General features: G+C 39.4%; 1 protein-coding gene across 2 annotated transcripts in view; it reads left to right on the top strand.

The window, feature by feature from the left end:
* The window catches only part of gpr158a (G protein-coupled receptor 158a), a 71,432-nt gene that overhangs the window by 38,622 nt on the left and 11,958 nt on the right, over nucleotides 1-20,852 (top strand). For both annotated transcript variants that reach the window (XM_044176337.1, XM_044176338.1), the window contains exons 5-7: nucleotides 2,119-2,187; nucleotides 17,008-17,117; nucleotides 18,640-18,878. In XM_044176337.1, the coding sequence (XP_044032272.1) occupies nucleotides 2,119-2,187; nucleotides 17,008-17,117; nucleotides 18,640-18,878 (418 nt within the window). The remainder of the gene's footprint in view (nucleotides 1-2,118; nucleotides 2,188-17,007; nucleotides 17,118-18,639; nucleotides 18,879-20,852) is intronic.

The following is a 20,852-nucleotide window of genomic DNA, read 5'->3' as shown; positions in this document are numbered from 1 at the left end:
TGAAGATTCAGATTTAGCTCAAGCACTACAGATTCATAGCACTTCTAGTCTCTCTAGATTCAATGGTGTGGTATGGCGCTAGCAATGTAGGGTTTTTTCATCCAGATCACCAGAAAATTGTCAGATTATTGGAATATTATTGAGTAAAGTGATAATTGATTGAGATTCTTGCTTCTTTATTTGACCAAAGCTGTGTTTCTGCGCATGCAAGAGAGTGGACAGTGTGGAGTTATTAAAGGTTCAGTAGATAAACTTTTGAGCGTGCTCCCTCTTATTTTTTTGTCTACTCAGTCATGATGTCTGTTTCTACTACTATCTGTTCAAGTCTTATTCTCAACAAATTGCTGCAGTTTCTACTGAAAATGCCAGATATTACCCTGCAAATACAAAAGGTTTCATGAATTGGCTTTTAGCTGAATCATTAATATATCACATACACATAGAGCAGTAAAACAGCGTAAGTGTACAATTACTACTCACTATACTGTATATGTCACATTTATCATGGTCAAAAGCCTTGTGTTACAGAACTGCTGAGCTCAATTTAAATGAAAGTTGGTGATTGTAGTATTTACAGAATTCACTTTCTACCCAAGTAAACTTTTGACTGAACTTATAAAATCCCCGGAGCCTGTAGTTGCTACTGTCAATTAACTGACTTAATTAAAGGCTTTGTTTTGAAGATTAGACATGTGAGGATTAGCCTGAAGATTCACCACATTCCTGACAAGGGAGCATCTAGCTGCTCCATCTCCCACACACCTGAAGACCCTGCCATTGTATCAGCCAGTGAGTTGAACAAAGGATCACTCCCATTAATAAAGCAGACGAAAGTTTTAGATACTCCAGGGCTTTGTCATAATTATGTAATCCCCATTAATCTTATCAAACTAAATTTAAGAGATTAGTTTCAAAACTCTTCACAGACTTTCAGATAAATTAAAAAGTTTATTTTCATAAACAAATTAGTTCATTTGGGCTGCAGATTTATGTTTGTTTTTATATTTTAAACAAGATAAACATCACTAATCTGGTCTACATAGCTGTGGCTAGTGTTCTGTGTTGTCTTTTGTATGTATTTATAAATGCGTGGCACAGTTGTCTTCTGCTCTTTGAAAGCCCCCTCAAGCATCTTGTCAATTAGGACGATATGTTGTTGAATACGTGCCTGAAATGGTGAACCCTAAAAAGTCCTTGAGGCCGGAGCTTTCACTCTACGTTGTTCTCTTTCAACCAACAAAGAAGAAAGCTCCATTCCCCTGTTAAATGCTCCTGGAATATTATGATATCCTGCTGTTTTAGACTTGTTTAGACCTCCTGCAATATGAAGGGCATTTTAAGTGTTATTCCAAACTGCCATATATCCATTTTATAGAAAGGAAAAATATAATTTAGAGATTTTGGACATTATTATTATTATTATTTTCTTTTTCTTTTTCTATAAACAAAAAACATAAATGACCTTCTATCCTTTAAGAAATGACTATCAGGTGTATGTTATTTCACATGGGACTTTCTGCATAGTATCTTGTACATAAGTGAAAATGAAAATGAAAGCTGCTGTAATCAATATTTTATATCATGAATGTGTAATGTAAAAAGAGTTGTTGGTTGTGGTGACAAACCTGCAGAGAATTATCACTCAACAGCTCCCTTCAGCTTTACGTAGCGTTTTAGCTTCTTTACACTCAATGATTTGGTTTTACTGTAGGGCACGCCACTTTAATGTTTTGAGCTCTCAGTAGTGTTGTTTCCAGCATAAATAATAATAATAATGATAAACATGCTGCTCAAATGACAGACAGCAAAGTTAGCAACTAGCTACTCAAATACTTGCATTTGACTGCTGAAGAGCAAAATGTTTCCTTCAGGAGTTGGTGGAGAACAGACCAGAGCTAAATTGGACTTACATTTGCGAGGTGGCCAAAAGCACAACTCCAAATTAATGCTAATGTTGCATCATGTCTGGTAGATGTGTAAATAAGTAATTGTTTGCACTTTAACAACTTTATAAGGAAATAGTATGTCAATGTTTTGTTTACAGCTTGTTGCATGGGTTAAAGTATATGATGCATGAATGAAAAGTTTAATAATTGGTGTATCTTTCTTTTTTGGCAGAGTATCAGAGCATCAGGTCTAGTCCTACTGGAGGCCATCCTGTGTGGAGCTCTGCTTCTCTACTTTCCGGTAAGCCTGAGACATTTGCTAGTTTGTGTGTGTGCGTGCACGTGCAGGCTCGCATCCTTTCATGTGCTCATCTCTTGATGTGTTTGCTGATAATCCTCATGCCATGCTCCTTTGAGCTGAAAACTAAAATCTTCTCCTTGACTGAAGGTTGACATTTAGTTTGACCTTCAGTTCACACTGTCTCTCATTCATCTAAAGCAGAATCAGAGCTCAGAACAAAGTTTCATATCTGCAGAGCAGCGGCACAGAGCGGGACTGTTTGCCTTGTCAGATAGTACAAACCTCAGTCTATAAATCATATTCTGATGTTTTTTTGACAGCTGCACGGAGCTGTGATAAGCAGGGTTTTCACAGCCAAGGTGTGCGTGTGATAAAACGGGACCGGCACAGACAAACATCCCAGGGCTTGTTGGTGACCCCCTGCTAACTGTACACAGAGCTGGCCAACGAACCCAGAAGCCTGTCAACAGTACCATCTGTTGACCAGCCACTCACGCTGCTTCAGACAGACTGCGCTCTTTCAGACCTTCACACAGAATAAACTCCATTAAATTTTATTTGACCTTAACCTTTTAAGACTTTTTTTTCTCAATTCATATTCTGGCCATTTTTGATCAGGGACTTATTTTCGCAGTTTCTCCAGTCCTTGATCTTAGAACTTTGCCTGTTTTAGCCACACCCAGCAATTAACCTTTTAACACCCACCCCCCTTTTAGGGATTGTCAACCTAAATTAAACAGACAATTTTTTAGAGCTAAAACGATTCATCGTGTATGTCATTTTTCAAGCAAAAATGTCAAACATCCACTGGTTCCAGCTTGTCAAGTATTTGATGCTTTTCTTTGGTATATATGATAGTAAACTAAACATCTTTGGATTTTGGACTGTTCATCAGATAAGACAAGCAATTTGAATATGTTAGCTTAGGCTATGGAAAATTATAATTGGAATTTTTTGGAATAATTGTTAGTTGCACATCGAGGCTTTACTACACTGTTGGACTGCCAGACTGCTTTCAAGGCTGGGAGACATCATATTTTTAAGGTTTCAGTTGTATACTCTACCGTGCATTATACCTGGAGGATTTTACAACATGGCATTCTTTCTTAAAATAACCACAATGAGCGAAAAGACAAGAACCTAACTGATCAATACATTTATTACATGTTTATACTCACTGAAACTTTTCATACTAGCAGTACATAATGATAGTGTCCTGCGGGCAGAACAGTGGGCGGTAAAAGGTTGAAGTGTAAGCAAAGGAAGTATCAAAGTATTGGCCAAAGCTAGTGTATGTCTTATTATAGAGCAAACAATCAATGAACATAGCATTCTTCGATTTTCACTTTTGGCATTGGTTTTTGATTGTTTTCTTTGGCCTCATATGACTAAAGAATGAATAACTCTTAAGTCCAACAACTGAAAATGGCTACTGGTTACTGGAAGCTTTATGTCAGACTGAGACTCTTTCTTCATTTGATGTATCAAAGAATTAGATGAATATACAGTGTAATAAAGCTAAATATTGTGGAGACAATAAATTCAGTCCAGTCGTTATTATTATAATCGACATCATCGAAAATCAATCAATCAATGTAATTTTGTATCAATTTAAAAAAAGTGACATTGTTTTCCAACTTCTGAAGCACCTCATTATTCTTGCAGATGACCACACTCACATACCATTGATTTACATGAATCTACCATTATGTCTTCCTCTTGGGTGCTCGGGGCATTGGCTAATTGCAATTTAGTTGCAAGCATGTGGAGCTATATGCTTAGCGAAGCAATGCAGAGTAAAAGTAATTAGAGCCAACTGACTTGGAGCCGGCTAATCAATGCAATTTGCTGCGACAAGGTCCTGGAAAGTAATAATGTTTGAAATTTGCAGAGTGGTGAAAGCAAGCTGGGAGTCAGGTTATTGGTAAGTGAATGAATGAATAGTAGATGATAATCCTGTATCCAGCTGGTGTGGTGATGGCACTGAATGCTAAAAATAGATTGCTTGTAAAAAGGTTCTATAAAGGGAACTTGACTTTGTAGCTTCCTCTATAAATCCTACCTCGTTCCAATGCTTTAAATCTAGTGAAATTCAGTCAGATTATTTTGTACTGTTATGCTGAAATGCCCACTGTGAACGTGACTTTGATAACATTTCTCAGCCCGATCATGTGAAAACAGCATCTTTCTGCATGGCTCTGTGCAGCACGCTAGATTGATCTCCACCCTGATGCATTTCCATGTCTCCCCTGCGAATCCCACATGAGCCATGGCTGTGAGGGTGAGACGCATCACTCCCAATCTAAATATAGATTCAGAAATATTCTGCCACTGCTGCCGCCTCTATTTTAAATAATTCCACTGTTATTAAGCAGCAGGAGATACATCTCATCCTGCTCCTATGGCATTTGGCTTTGTGGAGCAATGCCCCCCCATCTCTCCCGAGTTTGTCACATGCAATAACTTCAGCCCCCCTGCTTTGAAATGAAAGGGAAGGAACAGTGAGTGCAGAAGGAGAGAGGCAAAATTATGGCAGTGCCAAAGCCGGCTATTTCCGTCTGGCTGTGGAGATGAGAGAGGGGGAGAGCGGACACGCATTTGTGATTCACAATGTGATCCCTGGATTAGCTTGCAAGCCCTGCGTTTGTCTCTTTGCAGCTTCTTATTGACGCTGCTGGGGAGGCTTAGATTGGAGTAAAGTAACAGAGTTTGGATTGCTATTTGTTTTTTTGTTTTTCAGATGCCACCATCTCCTCCAGTCAAGCCAGCAATACATTCAGACAAGAGTAATGAATCAGAGGCAGTGCACCTGGTCTCAACTTGTCAAAAGACACTCTGATAGGTGTTTCCCAATAATGGGGAAAATGGAAAAAGCAGATTAATTAAACGTGATTAAACTTGTCATAACAATATTTTTAGAATCTTATTGTCCAAACTGCAGATCATGTGTCACACAATAGCTTGCAGAAGAGATAATAGGGAGCAAAGAAATCATCAGTTCATCCTCTTTTCCAGTCACTTTGCCTTTCCTTTTTTCACCTCATTTACTCTCTTTTCCTAGTCGGTTACTCTAGTTTATTTTCACTTGTTTTCCTGGTGATTCTTCACTTCTTCTCATTTTTCCTACCTCTCAGAAGGCTGACAATAACCAAGTTACTTAACTGCATGAAAACAAACCATATGAGACTTATATTCCCTTTGCTACTTCCTACCCATCTGTGTGTGCACCAGTGCAGGCTGCCACAGAGACAGTACTAGCTCTCTCCCTGCATGTTCTCCTCTGTGAGACATGTCACGCCTCCTGCTCTACTGCTTATGAATTCATAAATGTTAACTCACATGTAAAAGTGGCAATCTGCAAGTTTCTATTTATAATTTTGGTGACACCTTTTGTGCTAAGCATTTCATTGCAGTGGTGTTTTTGCAGAGCACTTCCCAGAGATCACTTGTTAATCAGACTTTCCCTTAGATTTACCTTTGATAAAACGATCACTTGATGAGTTTCTGTTTTGTTTTCTATGTATGTTCAGCTGTGTGTACTTTCACTGCTCATATTAACTACCGAGATCTTCTTCTGTTTATTCCACACAAACTCTCGTGTTATATTAATTGGTGATTGTTTCAAGAAAAATAAGACTTTCTATTTGAGAAAAAGCATAACCCATATACTACTGAAAATGCAGCATGTCGTCTATCAGCTGCATTGCATTCTGGTCCATTGAGGCTACTGTCAGTGCAAAAAAAGAAGGTAGATTAAACTTCAATATAAAAATACTTTTTCACAAGGAATTTTTCAATGTGTCTGTCCCTAGTTTGAGCAGATGATTCAATTTTGATCTTTAGGACATAACATAGTATTTGTCCTCAATATTAAGGACTATAACCTAGGGTTATTTGGCAACAAGTCTTCCAAAAAATACATAGTTTGTTAGTGCCTGTCTGAACAACCATATGAGAGTTTTCTTCCTTCCGAAACCATTACAAATGACATAACAAAAACAGATTTATATGATTGTTTCCTGCTATAGTTAAGGTTTTAGCTTTGTTTTATGCTACACATGTAAAACTGCTTGGTTTAGGATAGAAGAAAGTCATGGTTATTGTTTAAAGAAACCAACGTCAACTGCTGGTATCAAGGAGGATGTGAACAGCAGTGTCAAAGTATCAAAGTCAGAGGCTTTGCACAACCCAACCATCATCCCTGACCTCCATGCTAACAATCCTTTTATTATGGGCGGAGTGGAGATCGTCATGGGTGTCCTGTTCAAGAAAAAGTATGTGGTCAAACCAGTGACCTTTGGGTACTATTCACCCGTCCTCATTCCTTGTCTTTCCACCTGTCCAATCTCAGCATTGTCTTGGTTCCAAGCTGGGACAAGGTGCCACCTCATCCCAACTCAGGGCTTTGCCGTGCATGGCAGGCAGGCAGGCAGGGCTTCACAGCACATCAGGGGGCTAATGAGAAACAGTATGGCCAGGGGATAATGTATCCTGACCTGACAGGCCATGAAACACAGTCTGCAAGCCATTTCTCTCCCGTGCTCTGCTCTGCTTTCCATCCAAGCTGTTCTGACACTTTCAATCTGACTTAAGTGAATCTGAAGGGTTGCTGTTTGCATTTCCAGTCCTCCCTTCATACCCTGCTTCCCTTCTTCCTTCTGCAAAGTGCTGAAGAGTCTCCCAAAATGTACTGTTGCTAAGTTGAAGTTGAGTACGCACTGCTACAGCTGGAGTGTTCCTTCTATCTACATGAGCAGAGCGATAGAAAGTATGAGAGATTGGAAAAAGAAAGATAGCATCACCACATGCAGGCAGGCTATTCCCTCTCTGATATGTCCCTTTGTGCCCAAGCAAGATGGGAATATCTCTCAGGATCTAACTGGGTGATGAAGAGGGAAGGGAATTGTGGGGGGCGAGCGGCAGCCAGCTCTGGTCTTGACTGTGCAGAGGCCGAGCTGGATGTAATTTACACTCGGCCCACCTCAGGGAGCAGCGGGAGGAGAAGAAACCATTACCTCCCTCCAGAAAGCTGCCCTTCCCATGTGGCAGTGAGTGTCGGCTTTCATATAAAAATGGATCCATTGCTATTACAACACCCCACCTCTTCCCTGCTCCCACCTCCCACTGGTGCCTCCACCCACTCTCTCATACTGAAGGTGTTTTGTAGATTAGAAAAGAATGAGCAGGAGATGATGACCAGAAAAAGCGGGGCATGGGCGGACCGGATGGCTGTCACGATTTCATGTCAAAACATTAAAAGTAGCACGAGAGCTTTGTTGTGACAGAATGATTCCCGAGGCTGCACCATCCCATTCTCTACTCAGATGGAGACAGACACAATAAGTGGTGAAAGTCATTTTTCTCCCCATTTAGCTGGTAGCAGTTTACAAAGAAACTGTGGTAACAAAAGCCTGAAATTCAGCACTGTCTGTTCTCTTGACTGGAACTGAAACGTTTTCAGTTTTTTGTCATTTATAAAACTGATGTGTTTGTACTGCATCACTGATAGATATATGCAACATTTTATTTTGGCATTTTCATTTCAGTAAGTGCTCCATTAGCACGAGGTTGCTCTTCTAGCTGTCCTAGCTGCCAACCCTAATAATAATTCTGCATTCAAATCATAATTTAAAATTTCTACTTAGTCTTACAGAGACACAATTCAAAGATATTTAAACCATTTGGGTCACACTATCAGTGTCTTAACTTTATTACGTTCTGACCAACTCCAAACAAGAGTTACATTTGCAACTGTGGTTCTATGATTTCTGTGTGTAGAAAGTATATAAAATTCTTGGATTTCCACCATTTATTTTGTCTATAGAGGACAGACTAACTAAGAATTGCCCTTGCAATGAACACACAACTGCTACCAGATTCAACTGATAGTATAATGAAATGGATGTACATATAATATGTTGTAAAAAAGTTACTATTGTTACATGTAACTGTTTAGGTATAGTCTACTTGCTAAAAAACACTTATTGAGTATGCAGTTCATCTGTAGATTGTCAATGTCTGCAGAACATCTACAGACAAAACTTAAGCAGGTCAGCAGCCTACTGTGTGTGAAGTTAGAGAATGAGAGTATATAGGAAAACAGACCACAGTCTGGTATTTTTACTCTCTACTAAGAGCGGTAAACTCATTTCACGGCATTGAGGAAGAGGTCTGACATCCTATGTGATTGATACCCTGTGGGACCCTGACCTTCACGAGAAAAGGGGATCAATCCCTGAAGCTTTCACCCTCTGCATCGAACCCCCCTGCACACATACATTTGCATTTTTATTGTCTACACATTACAAGTTAATTACACACTGCTGCTTTTGGGTGCTTTTTTGCTAACTGCATTAGTCTAATAAAAGCATCCACCCACTTTCTTTTTTTAAGTGTTATTTGTTGAATATCTCCTGTTCGCCCTACAGCGAGAGCTAATTATGTAAAGCGGTCTAGCACAAAATTATTTGTGTACGCTCTGTGGTGCATCCAGTTGGGCATCATATTTTGGTTGTGGGTGTGTTACCATTCTCACATGAAGCCTTTGGGAACTGCAGAGTTTGTGTTTTCATTACATTAAAGTTAGGCGCTAACACTAGCTATGTTTATATTTATGGGGTAAACCTGGCTATTACTCCAATTAAGGTCATATTTAAGGCCTCAGTGTGCTTCAAACAATCTAGGTTGTACAATATCTCAAACACCCACGCCTAAAGGCAAAACCGAGTGACCTTTTCTGAGTGGCCACAATCAAAGGCAGGGCGAAAAGCCTGCGGTCATGGAAATGGTGGTAATGGCACACATGGACGGTCACTCCGCAAGTAGTAGTTGCATGAAGAATAAAAAAAAAGGCTTGAGAAAGAAGTTTAAACCCTGCCTACTTTAAAGAGGAAATAACACATTATATATTATATATATTAGTTATAATATTTACCATTATTCTTTAATTGCCACTTGTGGTTGCTGTTGCAAACGTTACATAGTCTCACTTTAAGCTGCATCTATACGCCTTCAGTAATTTATATCTGTCACAATGAATAAACCACCAGGTAACTAACTTATCTACCTAGAAACCACCAGCACAATCAATTTCCAGCTAAGAGTTTCAGTTTCAGCCCTCACAATTTCACCAAGGCTACTTCAAAAACCAAAAACTCCTATTACATACTAGACTAAATAGGACACTTGTCAGTTGATTCAAAAAAGACCCTTTTAACCATGTAAAAAAATTAACTATGATTTTCTGATGAAGTGAGTGAGTCAAGCAGTTCATATGTCATTTAAAAAAACAAACAAACAAACAAACAAAACAAAGACTGCTACCATTTTAATGGAGAAGATGTAAATTACTCACATGACTGAGGTTGGTTGCCAGGAAACCATCGACACTGATTGTGGAAAAATGGTAATTTATGAGGAAACTGAAAGACTTACTAAGTATCATGCTATACAGTTAGCATTATTTGAAATAGACAAGGGTACGTGTGTGATTTTATGCTGCTTTTTACAAAAATCATAGGCCAGGCACTACCGTCCTTTGATGAAATCTACACCATTAGACTATGGAAAAGGGGTCACAAGATTCTTCATCACTCCTCTCACCCTGCTAATCATCTTTTTAACTTCCTCCCATCTTTTAAAAGACTGTAAAATAATAGAACCAGGACAACCAGGTTCTGCAACAGCACCTACACAGAGGCTCCACCATTTATTTGCTTTATTGAACTTTTTTTTCAATATTAACCAAATACAGCCCTAGATGAAACATCATTAGTATGAAATTAACTAGTTAAAACATGGCAGTTTACTTCATAATCTTCCGATCAATCCTCCGTTTAGCAACAGGCTGCTGCCCTCCTCTGTCTCCTCAGTGTTTCTACAGTATAAATGTTAACAATAAAGAGTGGAGACTGTCCACACTCTCCAAACAGATAACTCAAAACAAAAGTAAAAAAAATCAGCTTCAATTACTACAACAGGAGAGTTGAACACAGAGGTAACCGACATCACAACAGCTCCCTGGGTAGCCGCTGCTCACACCACAGCTGGCTGGCTTGCGTCACCATCGTATCAACAGGGACACTATCTAGCGGGTAACCAACCCACTGAATCTCTGTGTGGAGCCAGCTGGTGGGTGCTGAAATGAGAGATGATTAGGAATGAAAGATAACTGCTAATTAAGTGACTGCGTGTTGATTAAATGAGTAAGTGGGTGAGCGTGTGAATCTTGCTCTTGTCATGTTTGTCTGTTCTTTTAGAGTCCCATCAGTTTAACCAGTGATCACTGTTAAATATCCTAATAGATATATGAAACAATAAATAGATGGATCATACAAATTAATAATGTAAATGTACTGGGATGTCTCTACTATATATGGTATATGTCTGTGTTTTAGTCTGACAGTCTTGATTTGTCTTAAATATCAAGCAAAGAAGCAACATCTCAGTGGAAAATATTTTATTGCAGGGACCGTCTTCTCTTTCTGTCTTGTGCATAATATGTTCGATGGTGGTGACACGTTGATGTGGTGGTCAGAGAGGTTGCCCTTTATCCACACCATCACAGGTTCAAACCCCCAACAACAGCTGATGTTCCCATCAACAGCCATCATGTCCTGTCATTGTCCAAAAACAAAACACAGATCACCCACCTGCTTAGTCACTGTCCTACAAGTCACTCTTGATAAGAGCAACAGTGAAGCCCCTAATATTTGTTATAACATCTGCTGTCAGATTTATATCTCTTTCACAACAGATCATGTGCATCCTTAATTAAAGAAAACATTTACTAAGGCATTATGTAATGCCAGTTTTTAGAACTTGGGATGGAGAGACCTTTAATAGTTGTTGATTCAACTTTATGGTCATTTCGGAGGGTGTAGTTTGTGGTGCTGTTGAATTGTATTGCATTATACTGACAGGTGTTTCTGTTATTTTGTCCAGTCTATTTATATCAATAAGGGTACGCTGAATAACAGAAAACCTTTCAACAAAACTTTTTCAACAAAGACTGAACATTATAACCTTCATGAAGGTGAGATTCATTGCAGGATTGTTGTATTAGACTGCATTTGTTTTAGTTAGGTGTACCTAATAAACTGGGTTCATATTAAACTGTACAAAGTAATGTGTAAACATACAATGATACACTATTAATAGTTTATGGAAACTTAACTTAAATACTGATAAGGACCAGTAAGTGCTCAACAAATGTGATAATTTTAGATATTTTACTTACTAGAGTGTTATTGCTATATTGGTGCTTGCTTGGTAACATCCAATAATGCATTCACAATAATATTCCATTGGTTAAAGCTCAAGCAACCATATTTGCACTTTGCACTTGCCCCAACTCAAAGCAAATTGATCTGCCATGTCTAAAGAAACACTTTGACATTTTTGGAAATACATTTATTTGCTTGCTGCGAGTTAGGTGAGAAGATTGATACCACTCTTGTAAATCTACGGTTAAAATAAAGCTACAGACAGCAGCTGACAAGCTTAGCTTAACATGAAGACTGTCCAAAGGTAACAACATCTGCCTACCAGCACCTCTAAAGCTCACTAATTAACACGTTATATATAATTAGTTTAATCTTTATTTCTTGACTTGCACCAGTTACTTCCTGGCAACTGGTCTGAACCAAGAAGTAGTCTGGCACATAATCCCCTGTAAAATTGCACATTGTTGTTTTTACACTGTTTGTACAGGCTAGCTGTTTCCCCCTTTAAGTCTTTATACTAAGCTAAGCTAACAAGCTAAGAATTCCTTTAATTTTCTGCAAATATCTGGTCTAAATTTCCTCTCGTAAATGAATAATAAGGGACAGGTTTGGTTGGAAAAAAGTCCTGGACAGAAGGTTAGTTATGAATAATTTCATATCTATAAAAAACTGAAGCCTTGAGAGAAAGATAAGCCATGGAGGAGTGCTTCCGTCAGCCAGTTAGCCACTGTGCACTCCTCCAAATGTGCCATTGTGCACTTCCACAAGTTTTCAACAAAAGTTTGCCTATGGAAGCTAAATGTTACTCTTCTCAGGTGTGTGTCTGTAGAACACACTGTTCTTTTTTGTAGTTTCCACATGGCAAGGCTTTGTTTTGGAGGGCAGATGCAGAACCAGGTTGTGTTAAGTCAGGTGTCTGGGGAGCCTGGAGACCAGGCAGGCAGATGAACATCATCATCAGGGCAGACATCCAGCTGGGACGTGTTCACCTGCCTGCCTGAAACCAAAATATAACCCTAGATATTTCCTAAAAATTTCCTCAGTACCAGTTATAAAATCTGTGCCATTTGAGCAGAGGGACACTTAGGAAATTATGAGCAAAGTTAAAATGTTGGGTGTTAAGAGGCCTGCTAGATGTTGGCAACGCTCACTCAGCATTTCCAGAAGCCTTTACTCATGCTGTAACTGAGATGAGTCAAACAGGGGGGAGGCAGGCTGAAGAGTAGTGTGTTGATAATTGTCTCCTCAATATTGATGTGCATTAGACAGCTATACAGCACCCTGATTCTCTCAATCCTTTCACGCGCATGCTTGCATGCACGTACACACACGTTCGCGAATAACACCCAATCCCTTTTCCTTTCCCACAGCGCTGAATCTAAGATTCACAGCACTTAACATTGATTATTAATGGCAGGTTTCAAAAGAGAATCTGATCTTACTCTTTATGCACACTGGCGTTAAGAGAAACGTGTTGGAGGTTGAGGGCCAGTCTCTTCCCAGAAACCCCACTGATGGAAAGTGCATGGCTTGTGTAATGAATTTCTACTCAGCACTGTGTGGTCTGCGGGTCATGGCAGTGTTTGAGGACAATGACTATGCTTATTTTTGCCCTAAAATGAGTATTGCCATTGGTCTGAGCATCAATGAGGACACTGGGGATGGGGATCTTCCTTATTGTATCAGATGAACTGGGGAGAGCTGAGAGTCCAGGGGGAATGGACTGTTGGTTTTGTGTTACTGTGAGTACTGGAACTAGAATTTGAGCCTCATCATATTCTGTAATATTTCTGAAGATCGTCACAAACTTCAGTGGTTGGTTTAAACTGCATGGAAACCAAGCATATTTGGCATTTTTGTCACCTGTCCCAAAAGGTAAACACTGCAGAGTTTGAAACCAGTCAAACCTAGTGGCACCAAATATCAGCATAGAGGCTGTGTTCATGTAAATCTGAGTATGACATTCTTTTGTTTTGTGCTTTCAAGAATGATTAAAGATATATCAAACTGAAATCGTCATAGAAATCCACTATGACCCCTGAATTTTAAAAGACCCCAACCCCAACTTGAAAAGTAACTTTCTGTGAAATAAAATACAGATGCTGACATCTGATTGCTAGCAGTAACTTATGCTTGGAAAGCTTTTTTTTTTATAAAAGCTTAGAATAAACAAGACTACAGCCATGCTAGCGGCTCTGTGAGGCTGTTTTTAGTCATAGTTGAGCTTTGAGCTAAATGCTAACGTCAGCATAGCTACTGTACATGCTCACAGTGACAATGCTAACATGCTGATGTTTAGCAGGTATAATGTTTACCATGTTCAACATCTTAGTTTATCGTGTTAGCATGCTAACATTTGCTAATTAGCACTAAACACAAAGTACAGCTGAGGATGATGGGAATGTCTTTAGTTTTGCGTGTTTGTATTGGGACACTCAATGGCGCTAAAGGACAAGACGGTTGATCACCAAAGTTATTTCAATTCATCCTGAGGGGATATGAGTGTTTTTGAGACATTTCACTCTGAACCAAAAATATCAACCGCTGGTGCAAGAGGTAAAGTCAGGGGATTACCAAAGTCATTAGTATTCATCCTCAGTGTACAAAATTTCATAGAGATCCATCCAATATTTGTCGGTGCTGGTGTGGCTAATAATCAATATACATCAGTATAGTCAATCAATCCAAATGGAAATCCCACATGACCTGATCTGCTTTTCAAGCTACCCCAATGTGGACTCCCATTTTCAATCTTGGTATAAAGACAGATCTAATTGCTAGCAGTTACTCATGCTTAGAGGGCATAGCATGACCAAATTAATAAAATTCAAAAAACATCAAAATGTTTTGTGTGATAATATGGCTTACAAAACTTTGTGTAATACCCAACTTCACTGTCACAGTCTGGCTTAATGTGGGCAAATGTGACCCTTACACAACCAAATCTCTTTCCATTGTGGTTTTGACCAGTGAAAAAGAACAGTAGGGAAGATTGCACCATTAAAAGAGAGCTTAAACTGCTAAATGTGTTAAAAAGTTTTTATGACAACTCATTCAGATCAGTTGGAGTCGGCCCTCGAGGGAGCAATGGTGCTGATAACACCTCCCCGTCTCTATCTCATCACAAACAACACCAGCCTTAAACTGGCACGTGATAGAGATCCAGCTTCTATTTTGTAGTTTATCTAAAGAGGAGTCATGAGCTGTGTTTTCCCCTGGTGCATTTTTACTCATCTTCCTGTGCCCTCTTCTTTCCCTGTGGACCTAAATGTGCGTCAGCAAGTTGCTCAGTGCCTGCCCGGCCTGCTATCTCTTTATCAGCTCCTGTGCCTCACCTCTCTATTAAAAAAAATGCAGTCACACATTGTTATTTAGATGTTTTCTTTAACCTCACTGGTTAACATGAGTTTTGGTGTACATTGATAGACTAAAATGTAGTTTCAAGCTTTTCCATCCAGTCTAGAGTAAAATTCTGCATGAAACATTGTATGCATTTACGATTAACAACTGAGCACACAATCTATTCTTTATTTGCTCTGTGCCACATTCACTTTGCAAAGCTGAGTCAACTGGAGCAAGCTTTGCTTGAGTCAGAAGTTTCTGTGTTTGGTCGGCCAGCATCTGAGCAGATGAGGATGTGGGCCACCCTTTCTCCCATGGGACCCTCCGTGTCCCTTGACTGACTCAAACCTAGCGAGCAAAAATATCCACATGCCTGCATCTTCTCCGCAGCCTGAGGGAACGTAATAATGCCTCAGCTAATCCGATTAACATTAACAATCCCACAGGGGAAATCGCTGCACATCTGCAACGGACAGATAATTATGTAGCCTCAGATGTTTGTTTCTTCCCTTTTTGTGTGTGTTTGTTTTTGCGCTTTTAATGTCTTTGGAAAACCAAAGACATTGTGTGTGTTTTTTTTTTTTGTCAGCCTGGATGGGCACCATTTCAGTGTGTTTTTACGTCTTTGTAGCAAACATGGGTGAATGCCCTCCTCCTTGTCTCAAGGGCAAGCATTGCATTATGTTAGCAAGCTCAGATGGATTAGTTTTTTTGAGTAATGCAAAGAATGGTTATAAAATGACACTGCACTTCACTGTTTTATCTTTTTTTTAACTATTATGGCCAAGTTCATGAATTTTCTCTTTGATGTATCAGGTGTGAATTTCTTGAGAAAATGGCTCTATAATGACTCACCACCATTAATATTAGTAATAGTCCAGTAGTGTCAGTAGTACTACCCATAGTAATTACAGTAAATATTACAGTAAAATGTGTCTTTCTTAGCCTTTCATCCATTAAATCTTACTCTAAGACATCATACTGTACACAGTACATGCCAAAATGCTTAATTGCTGCATGCAATGATTGCACATTAAGGATTTGTTTAATTGTACAATTTGAAACCATCAGCTGTACCGTTGCAATGTATCTGAGGCAGTTTAGCAGACAAGCAGTGAGGTGTAGTAAGTTAATGTAAGGGTATAGCTCACCATGTGCATATTAAGAGTAGGTTTCTTTGACAGATTCTCTAAACTGAGATGCTGGCAGTTGGTTTCAAATGATTTACAGCTCCACTACATGTTTATACTTGACATACTGCCCCATTTTCGATCATATCATCCAGCCCTATGGAATGGGAAATGAGAACTTCAGTTAGGTGCTAAACTGTGAGTTGAACTCTAACAAGAAACCAGCAGTGCCTTATTGAATAAGACAGGGTTGGTATCATATTTGAATATATTGTCCTTGGACTGGAAACTTACTAGATGGGTTAATTTTTGCCCCAAGTTAGTACTTCAAACCAGCTTGAAGTATGGCCATCATTAACTGGCACTGAAGAGCAATAATAACAGCCTAAAAATTTAAGAAATCTGTTTATTTGTAACTATTTGTTTTAGCATTTTACAATGGCCCATCTCAAGTTCCATTTACTAGCTTTTTCTGGAGCTTTCAAACATATCACAGTCTTCATCAGCAGATCAGTTGTCATGGAGATGGAACAGTTGACATGCAAATTCTCTTAGGATTGCTCCAAAGTTAATTCTCTACCCTGGAAACAGCAGTCCAACAAAATAATCCCAACTCACCTGCCCTGTCCAGAGCTTTCAAGCTGATGATGACCATGTGACAGGGAATAAAGCCCTGGAAAAATCTAATAAGTGGACCTTTTGTTGGGATTGTTTTGTCAAAAACAACTATTTCCAAGGTTAAGAATGAACTTTTATGCTTGATTTTTTGAAAGTGGAAAAAGTTTTTTGAGGAGGGGAGTAAAAAGATCAGTGAGGGAGCATGTGACTGTTGACAGTGAGTTAATGAGTGAAACAGAAAACAACGATATGAGCCCACTTGTGCACTTGCTAGATGCTAAAATAGGTCAGCTGGAACAAACCAACATTTAAATAAGATTCATCAACTGTTCAGTCTACTGAGAGCACATTTAGACAGCAACTTCCTAAGACTTTGTATTTCATTTTTACAGGGCCCATTGCCATTTAGATGGAAAATGCTCACAGTTGGATTGCTCTCTTATTTAGTTCTTACTTTGTTTTTTACACAACCTATGTTATTTAAAGCTTCTTCTGTCCTCTTGCAGGTTGGGATTCTTTATTTCCAGCCAAGTGTTTTCCGCTGCATCCTGCTGCGATGGGTTCGACTGCTGGGTTTCGCTACCGTCTATGGGACACTGACTCTTAAGTTATACAGGTAATACACACACATCACACACACGTCTTCACAACACCATATGTCCAACATCGTTATCCATCCCAGGAAATACCTATCTTATTACATTGACCTCTTTAAGTGCAATTACATTTTAATTCCTTGTAAAAGTAAGAGCCTTATGAAGTGTCGAGGCAGCGTGTTTCTCGGCTAATTCATCAGCAGACTACACTGCTGTACATGTTTAGTAGTGGATTCACTGCCTCATTAAATGGAAGAGGGAAAAGCCAAGTAAAAGTAATTAAAATGTTTTGGCCCCAAATGATCTCTCTATATAACGTAGTATTGAATGAAGGTTGGCAAGAGACAAACCGAGACAAATGTGTGTGAGATCAGAGGAAGGGAAAGAACTGCCGGAGGATTCAGGAGGGAGAGACACGAGGGGGGTTATCCAGCACTGAATAGCTGATAGTGAGACAGGGGTCTGCTGTATTTAAAGTAACGCACTTGAAATTGTTCATCTGTGGGGCTTTTTGTCGAGTGAATCTGTCAAAAAGGCCTAATGAAGATGCTGATTGAGGATGTGGCTAATGCGAGTGGGAGCCGGGTAAACCCTTAGAGGTGCAAGTTAACATATTGCACAGATCAATTTTTGATGGGGGGCTCATTAGTGGGGAGCACAGTGGACACTTCATCAATGTGCGTGAAGGGCAGCGCCTAAGAATAGCGATGGCTGGTCATGTGTTTGAGCACAGTTTAATTCCTGTTACACTGTCTTTGTGTTTGTCGGATGAATTTAAAGCTACAAAATGTCATGCAGACATGCACAGAATAACTGCTCTGTATAATGATGCATTTCAGAGCTGAAAACTACTGCTGTGTTGCATTATATGAAAATTGAAGGAAAAAGAATACATCCTTAGATACTTGAGCTCTTTTGAAAAACAGCTATAGGACATGTATTGTGTACGTCTGGGCTTAGGTTTCTGTTGTAAATCACTGGTTAAAAGTAGACAATCTGATATCACACCCTCACCTTACCTTACATAGAAATGATTCCAATTAGCTTCACACAGTGAGGTTCACAGAGGTACTAGTCAGAATAAGATAAAGAATGACAGATAGCATCTTACATTACATCACATATTCAATAATTGTATGGTGAGAAATGTATAACAAATAAAGCAAGTACAGTAACCTCAATAGACCAGAATGCATTGCGACCACAAGAAAACTTAGTAGTGAGTAAGAGTGCTTTTACTTCACATGGAAACTTTCCCTTTCCCTCTAGCAATTTTGCTGTATGCTGTATCTCGTAAACCTACACATAGTGATAGCAGCAGGTTATGGTACAGGCTATAAGGATTGCTGGAGGGAATTCTGGGAAATGTAGGAATTCACTAAGACAAGTAGTCCTCAGGCAGGTTTGGGGAAAGAGGGTAGTGAGGAAGAAAGGGTGAAAATGTTTCTTAACTGATGCTGTCTTTACTGTTTGAAACAATTCTGCCATAATCTACAATAATTTTTTTTGTTCTTAAAGTGAGTTACTCATCTCTTTCCACAGGGTGCTGAAGGTGTTCCTGTCCCGGACAGCCCAGAGGATACCCTATATGACCAGCTGGCGAGTGTTGCGTCTGCTGGGCATCATCCTGCTCATTGTCTGCTGGTTCCTGGTGGCTTGGACATCTGCCGTCTGTCAGAACCCGGACAGGAAGTTGGCTCTCATTGACGTGGGCTACACGCCTGATGGGCTGCAGTTCAGCATGTGCCTGCTGGATCGCTGGGACTACATGATGGCTGTCGGTAAGCCCTGCCACTGCCCTCTGCCTCATTAGGGTGTTGTGAATAGATTTTGTAGACACTAAATTCTCTTTGTGAGAGAAAACATGGGTTATTTGAGGTATTCATGGCATAAAATCAAGAAGTAATATGTTAGGCGTGATAGCATTTGGAGTTCAAAGAGAGTGAGAGAGACAAGAAAAGAGTGAGTGAGTGAGGAGAAGTTGGATGAGTAAGACAGTTTGCCTTCATCTACATTTGGCAATGCTCTTATGTTTCGCATAAGTAGACATTAATCCTCTCCACCGGCGCTACACTTTTGGATGTTTGCCTCTCCACCGGCGCTACACTTTTGGATGTTTGCCTGTGTTGTGCGTGGAGGCGAGGGCAACCAGCAGCAGATAAAGACAGATGAGAAATCAAAGATGCTCGGAGGGGAGCAGCATCTTGCATTGAGGAAATCTGCATGCTGTTTTACGCCCGCTGACTCATGAGAGAGACCCATGGTCCTTTTTGACTTCTGGGAAAACAGATGGACCCCCAGCAGAGCCTACATGCTGTGATACTGTATAGTGAAGGCACATTTTCAAACTGTTTATTAGAAAGTAAAAATAGGCTTGTAATAGGGAGGTGTGAGTCAGCTCTGACGTTGCCTACATACAGGTCATAAATTACACACACACCCAGACGCAATAAATCTGTCCGATTTAGAAATCCGCACCTGCATACACTCGCAGTCAGTCGTCTAATTGTAATACATTTTGCACACAAAAAGCTAGTTTCAAACTAGTAAGGATTTATTGTTTAGCCCAAGAATGCACAACAAAACTGCAGTTTCAGCATTGCAGTAATGTGTTCATTTAATCTAAAATATTATATTCCATTTAATTACATTTCTCTCATGTTCTTGCTGACCCACCAGCATTTTTTATGCCATGGACCTTTGGTTTATGCACTGTTAAAACTTCCTTTTGGTCAAGTAATTTTTGTCTGTAATATTTTCTCAAAACAAGTGAAAGATTCTTTGTACAACTTTTTCATAAGATACCATAAAGGGCTCATAAATTGTAACATGACTTTTTAAAATGGTTAATAAATTTTTAGTAATGCTTTATAGATAGTAATAAGCCATTATTAAGAACTGTTCGGTTGCATGTTGTGAAAAATGGCTTTGGCTGGTGGTCATCCTCCTCAAGTGTCTTACATTCTAATTAATAAAGGTTCATAGGTTCCACATTTTCTAATAAGCTATCAGCAAACATTACTAAGTCATCTGCAATAATAAATGTTAATATGTTCTAAATAAAAAGTCCAGATGCAAGTGTCATGTTGGATGAGGATATACACCAGACAGGGAGGTTTTTCACAAACATCACTTACAACATATAAACCCTGTATAAAGGCTGCTTTATTAGACAGTACTACCCAATATTTTTCTATATAAAAACAACCTTTCATGCAGTGACCTGCCTTATTCTTTCTTGTTTCAAAATACAGACATATATTTCTTTTTTGGGCATTCTGCCTTTATTTGAAAGCTCATAGTATAGAGGGAGACAGGAAACAAAAGACCACCTATTTCTAGAAAATACTTCTGATCAGACATAAGTTGATTTCAAATGGAAACTAGTTGAAATATTCTGGTGGCTCCTTGGGTTGACTGCGAACATCCTTGAAATAAGTCTGAAAAATCTGAATCTCCCTATACACTGCACTGTAGATGTCCTTTCATTCATTTGAGATATTTTGACCTTGCAAGCCCTCCCTAACAAATAACACTTCTATGAAGGGCCAATTGCACCTAATGCTCATAGTTGTTGCTGTTGTGAGGAATACATGCGATTCACTAGGACCTGACAGCCCCACAGTTCAAGCAGGCAACACAATAAATGTCAAAATAATGGCAACAGGTTTTCGTGGAAAAAGCAGCATGTTTGTTGCTGTGGAGTTTGCTACCTAGGAGACGTTAGATGGGGTTGCCATGGAGGTGCACAGGGA

Source organism: Siniperca chuatsi, linkage group LG19, assembly GCF_020085105.1.
Source record: "Siniperca chuatsi isolate FFG_IHB_CAS linkage group LG19, ASM2008510v1, whole genome shotgun sequence".
Taxonomy (NCBI): Eukaryota; Metazoa; Chordata; class Actinopteri; order Centrarchiformes; family Sinipercidae; genus Siniperca; species Siniperca chuatsi.
Note: the sequence above shows the minus strand (reverse complement) of the source record. Positions and strands in the feature narration are given on the sequence as shown.